We start from the raw sequence: 6,000 nt of genomic DNA, 5'->3' as shown, positions 1-6,000 counted from the left end.
AGACCGAGAACTCTACTGTCACCAGCCTCAGTGTTCCCAATCTCTAGCTGAGACTCAAAGTGGGAACATTAGAACTCCTGTTTGAAAACAAAACAAGTCTAAGCCTTCTTCCAGTTATGAAACTAGTTTCGTTTTCTCTTTGTTTGTTTTTTGACCAGTAACACTCCTGTACATTCTAAAGGGGTGGGGTGGCCAGGCCTGGGTTGGGAAATTCGTGGAGATTTAGAAGGGAAGACTGGGAAAGGGGGGCGGGGGTTGGGAGGGGAGGGGAGGGACCTCAGCGGAGATAATGCCATCAAGTCCACCTTCCAGAGGAGCCATTTTCTCCAGGGGAACTGATGCCTGTAGTCTGGAGAGCAGTTGCAATTTTAAAAGGTCTCCAGGCTCCACCTGGAGGTTCAACTGTAACAAAAAAACAAACAAACCCAAGTGTGCCGCATGATGGAATGAACTCCCATCTCTAGTTCCAGCTCCTGCCAACCTAGCAGTTCGAAAGCAAGAAATTGCAAGTAGATAAATAGGTACCACTTCAGTGGGAAGGTAACAGCGTTCTGTGCGCCTTGGTGTTTAGTCATGCCGGCCACATGACCACGGAAACGTCTTTGGACAGCGCTGGCTCTTCGGCTTGGAAACGGAGATGAGCACCGCAACCCTAGAGTCGGATTTGACTGGCTTTCGAGCAAGGGAACCTTTACCTTTACCTTTACTTGGGCACTGGAGCTTTTTATTCACCTGACATGAGGCATGGGTTCTTTTTTGTTATCGTTTATTGTGCCACCTGTTGTTTTATTGGTTTTGTTGCTTTTACTGTTTCATGAAGCTTATGTTGTAAGCCACTCCGAGCCCACTCGTGGGATAGGGCGGGGTATAAATTAAATAAATAATAATAATATCTCTGCCCCCCTCCCAACGCTCCCACCTGTTGCCATCACTCAGCTGGCAACCCTGTTACTCACGGGTGTCCCATTGTGTTCAGTGGGGCTTACTCATTAGTAAATGTGTGTACCCTGCAGTGTCAGTGTATTTTATTGATTATATTGTAGATACCCTTCCCTTCCTCCAAAGAATAGTGTTGTAACTTCACAACAGCCTTGTTCGAGGAGATCTGGAAATCTAATATATTTCATTAATTAGTTTTGGATTATGTACAGTGATTTGGATTGTGTACACTGATAAAGTACTACATGAAGTGAAGTCCCATTGTGCCCCTGTCGTAGTTTTAGGCTGAATGTCAGCAGATTAGTAAATTATATTAAAATATGTTTTGTCTTCCCTTCTGGTAATTAAATACAGCGTATCGTCAATTGCCGTTCTCTCCTAACATGTATAAAAATAAAAGTTCCATAAAGACGTGGGGGGATTATCTGGATATGGTGATTGGGCACCTGATCCAGCAACCTTTGCAGAAGTTCAGCAGATGTGGGTGGGCCTGGCCACAGTCTGGGTAAGGGACCTCATGGAAACCTTATACACAGTGCTTCGGTGATCCCCCAATACAGTGGGTGCCGTGTCCCATACCAGTGTGTCTCCTGGCCTCTCTTGTTTCTCCCCCAAAGCGTCTCTTCTCCAAGCAAACAGCAGGTCCTGACTTTGCTCCCCTTTATTTATTTTAAATATTTATTTAGATGTCCGTATTATAAGGTGGTGTGTAATTAAATCACTCCGCTGACTGAACAAATTCCGGGTCTTTCCGAAAAAGCTAGACTCGAGTTTCTTCTATCTGATAGAAACCCCAAAATGACCCACCAAGTAGCCAGTTTCGGTATGGTGATACTCAGATCACGGAAACTCTAAGGTAGCTAGTTAGATATAGGTAAAGGTTCCCTTGCTTGAAAGCCAGTCGAGCGACTCTAGGGTTGCGGTGCTCATCTCTGTTTCAAATTCGAAGAGCCAGAGCTGTCCGAAGACATTTCCGTGGTCATGTGGCCGGCATGACTAAACACCAAGGCGCACGGAACGCTGTTACCTTCCCACTGAAGTGGTACCTATTGATCTACTTGCAACTTCTTGCTTTCGAACTGCTAGGTTGGCAGGAGCTGGAACTAGAGACGGGAGCTCACTCCGTCCTGCGGCACCCGGGTCTCGAACTGCTGAACTACTGACCTTCCACAGCCTGCAGTTCAGCGTCTTAACCACTTGAGCCACCGCAGATATAGTTGTTTGATATTAGATTAAATTTTAATTTTCTTTTAATGTGTCACTAATGTATTTTACAATCTTGGAATATTGTAAAGGTGTACTTCTTTTTGTATGACTGGTCTAAGGACTGTAGAAATAAATTAAATTAAATTAATTTAGAGTAGGAGGTATTTCAGAAGATCTCCTTTATGTCAGCAGGGAGCACCCATTTGGAAAAGCTCCTTCCATCGTAGAAGGATGCTTGGCTTGGAACTTTCTGACGTATTGTGGGACCTCTCGGTGTTCTGTGGTTGGATCCAGCCCTTTGGACATCCATGTTATGATTTGTCCTACCACTTTGGCAGCCATTTTGTTGTGGCCCCCTTAACCTGTCCTCAACATTTGAAAAATGCCCACAGGTTCAACAACATTGGGGACCCCCGTGCTACCTTGAGTTCAGCAACGGAAGAAAGGTGGAATCTCAGCGTTAATAATCAACCAGTGAAAGGGGAATGCGAGCAGAATCATATCCACAGGTCCTGCCCCTCTTTAACTGATCTGTATCCTGCATTTTTCAGAAATTGTCCGCATATAAAACAATGTAGGTTCCACATGCTAGAGCTGATCAACACCTGGAAATGTGGGTGGAACCAGTGGACATGATCCTCCTTCCGCAAGTTGGTTACCCCCACATGTAGTCATCCGCACAGAACTAGGGTTGTGCCTGCCCTAGGGCCAGAAAGTACTGATGGGAGAAAATTAACTATTGACACCATCTCTCTTACAGAAAATGTGAAGGTTTGTCTTCTGATTCTCAACCAGCCTTTGGACAGAGGTCACATCCATCATCTGTGGAGCAGAGGTAAGAAAAGCGTTGCCCAATCTCCCCATTGGCTTATTTTTGCTCAGTTGACTCCGGCTTTGATGTTCTTTCTGTCTGTTCCCTGTGGAGCAGCACTGGCTAATTTTCAGGGGGTTGTTGGGAATCTGGGAAACTGTGATCACTGAGGTGAATCTGCATTACATCATTTCACCCTGCAAGTGGGAACTCAGCACACATGAATATCCTCCCTACAGCCCCTGCACTCCAAATCACCAATCATGGGAAATTAGCATGCGGGGGAGAAAACTTGGCAAGAACCTTTCTCCTTGTCAGCAAGCTGCCAAAGGTTAATAAGGGTTATTACTTTATGTGGTGGTTACCTTAAAACCCCCCTCCAGCCGACCTCTCATGCACATGTCTAACCAGACTCTCATGCGCTCATCTTCCAGTACATATGCATTCCTTTCTATGTACGCTAGTCTTGCTTTGAAGTAATGCTATTGGACCAAGGCCACAGGTGGGGAAGAGCAAGCCGCTTTGCTTAGCCTTTATGAGCAGTAGTGTGGGAATATTAGAATTGTTCATCTTTAAGGGAACGTTGGTTCTCAGGGTTTTGGCGCGAGCAAGGCACTCCAGCCGCTCGCGCGGGAATCTTATCTATTGGCCACTAGAATTATGAACTTGCTTTATTATACCTTGCACAGCCCATTTTGTTATTCTGAACAGCGTCTATGTTCCAGTACGTCATGGCTTCAATAAAGTAAAACCTTTCTACAAGCGTGTACTTGATTGCCAGCTGTGGGGTCTGACACTCCTTAATATTTAGTTTTCGGCATGAAGAGAATGTTCCGTATGGAGAAGCAGTTGGTCGTGGGAAGGCCCCTGCCCACAGCCTGGAACGGTTTGCAGGTTTGCCACCTCGCTGAGAACCAGGCCAGAGAATGATGCCCTCTGTGACACGATATCGCAGCTGCGCTCATTCTAGGCAAATGTTGCATATCTTATATCGGAGGTCACTTTATGGACTGAACGGGCAGGGAAGGATTTTTGTGGGGGGAAATAAAAGCCTCCCAGAGCGTCTCGAGATCCTTGAGTTTGTAATAAACTGCAGTGAATCAATGCTGCATTTAAAATTTAAGGGGGGGATGTGTTTCCGAAAGGTCACCAACAAAGTGTGCCCGTTTAATTACAAGAGAAGAGAGCTTGTAACCTTTTATCATCAACAGCGGGTTTCTTTCTTTCTTTCTTGGTTTCTCCCCCCCCCCCTTTCCCTGCTAGAGGTTTGTATGATTTGAATAAGCAACGTTGAGCTCAGAGCCTTCGGATAAATATAAGTCATGAGAGGCTCGCAGCTATTTCCTCTTTCCATGGGAAAATCAATGCCGGGTCGGAATGCTCGCCTTCGAGATCCTTGCAATATTTCAGAGCAGAGCCAAAAGCCTCTTTCCAGCACCCGTTTATTGCGTTTCCGATAACAGGGCAAAATTGAGAGCAGGGCTGCGGCAGGATTTTCAGTGTGATTAAGAAAACAGTAAAACTTAGCCTTGTTGCAAAGCGCCCCCCCCCCAGCTGTGTCTGAGAAGCAATGTAATGGGCGAGGCTCGGTTTGCATCCCCGTGCTCTGTAGCTTAGGAGTAAGCCCATTTCACCTTAGTGAATTCCCATTGGATCTCGGAAGCTAGGCAGGCTCAGCCCTGGTTAGGACTTTGGCTGGGAGGAGAAGGAGATTGGATTTATACCCCACCGTTCACTACCCGAAGGTGTCTCAGAGCGGCTTACAATCTCCTTTCCCTTCCCCTCCCCACAGCAGACACCCTGTGAGGTAGGTGGGGCTGAGAGAGCTCTGACAGAAACTGCTCTTTTTTCAAGAACAGCTCTTATCAGAGCTATGGCTTGCCCAAGGCCGTCCAGCCAGGTGCAAGTGGAGGAGTGGGGAATCAAACCTGGTTCTCCCAGATTAGAGTCCGCACACTTAACCACTGCACCAAACTGGGAGGCCACTAAGGAGGTCCCGGATGGTTACACGGAGGCAGGCAGTGGTAAGCCACATTTGAGTGTCCCTTGCCTTGAAAACCCTGCAGGGTCACCATGAGTCAGCTGCGACTTGACGGCACTTCAGAGGCGCACAGCTAGAGATGTGAAAGCCCGGAAAAAAACTGAAACCTTTTTGTTTTTTTCCGAAAATTTGGAAAAATTGAAAAAAGGGGAAAAAAATGATTATGGAACGTTTTATTTTAACATGATGAATAAAATATTTTAAGACAAGGTGTTCAAATATTTTCCAAATCATTTCTAAAATATATATATATGGTATCAGATTGATCTAATTTCTGTGCACTGAGGACAAGCAAGTCCTAGGTTACAAACTGAACCCTCCAATGCAAGAACAAGATGCATTTCTTCCTTTAAGAGGTGCGATTGTCAGAAGAAAATAAAAAAGTTTCAGTTTTGTTTTTGCATGTGGGTGGGTATTCTGTTTGAAATAATTGTTTGGATACACTATATTTTTAATATGCTAGTTGTGATAATTTCATGCCAAGTAAAAATGTCCATAGTCATATTTTATGTTCCTAAAGTAACAGAATGACTTTCAATCTAGAAAAGACAAAAAAAAAATTGCTAATGTAGCATTTTTTCAATTTTTTCGAAAATTTCCATTCCCCCCCAAAAAAACCCGGAAAAAAACCCGGTTTTTTTTCCGAGCTTCAAAATTTCCAGAAATTTTACATCTCTACGCACAGCAGTGTCTCGCACTGGGTTGTGAGAGTGTCGGGAACACCCCCATCGCTCAGCTTCATTCCCCTCTTACAGTCTGCAGCGTGGGAATCACAACAATGACCTATCTTCCCTTGCAACTCCTCCTTATGCATTCTTGGCCCACTTAGATAATTAACGGAGTTGTCAAGATCTGCTTCCCGAGCCCTGCTGTTTGCGCTCACACTTACAGAGGGGAGGCAGGTGGTGGCTACAGACTGGGTATTTTCAGTGGTGGCACCTCCCCTTTGGAATGCCTTCTCCTTCAAGGCTAACTTGTCTCCTACCTACTAGCCCTGTTCACA

General features: G+C 45.4%; 1 protein-coding gene across 1 annotated transcript in view; it reads left to right on the top strand.

Annotated features, from left to right (window-relative positions):
• Window positions 1–2,905: 2,905 nt before the first annotated feature.
• Window positions 2,906–6,000, top strand: part of TPK1 (thiamin pyrophosphokinase 1) — a gene marked incomplete at its 5' end in the record, with an annotated part of 382,875 nt that continues 379,780 nt past the window's right edge. Inside the window, one exon of the mRNA XM_015411248.1 lies at window positions 2,906–2,980. Coding sequence (XP_015266734.1) covers window positions 2,906–2,980 — 75 coding nt within the window. The remainder of the gene's footprint in view (window positions 2,981–6,000) is intronic.

The sequence above is a fragment of the Gekko japonicus genome, unplaced genomic scaffold (genome assembly GCF_001447785.1).
Source record: "Gekko japonicus isolate JY-2015 unplaced genomic scaffold, Gekko_japonicus_V1.1 scaffold1716, whole genome shotgun sequence".
Lineage (NCBI taxonomy): Eukaryota > Metazoa > Chordata > Lepidosauria > Squamata > Gekkonidae > Gekko > Gekko japonicus.
Note: the sequence above shows the minus strand (reverse complement) of the source record. Positions and strands in the feature narration are given on the sequence as shown.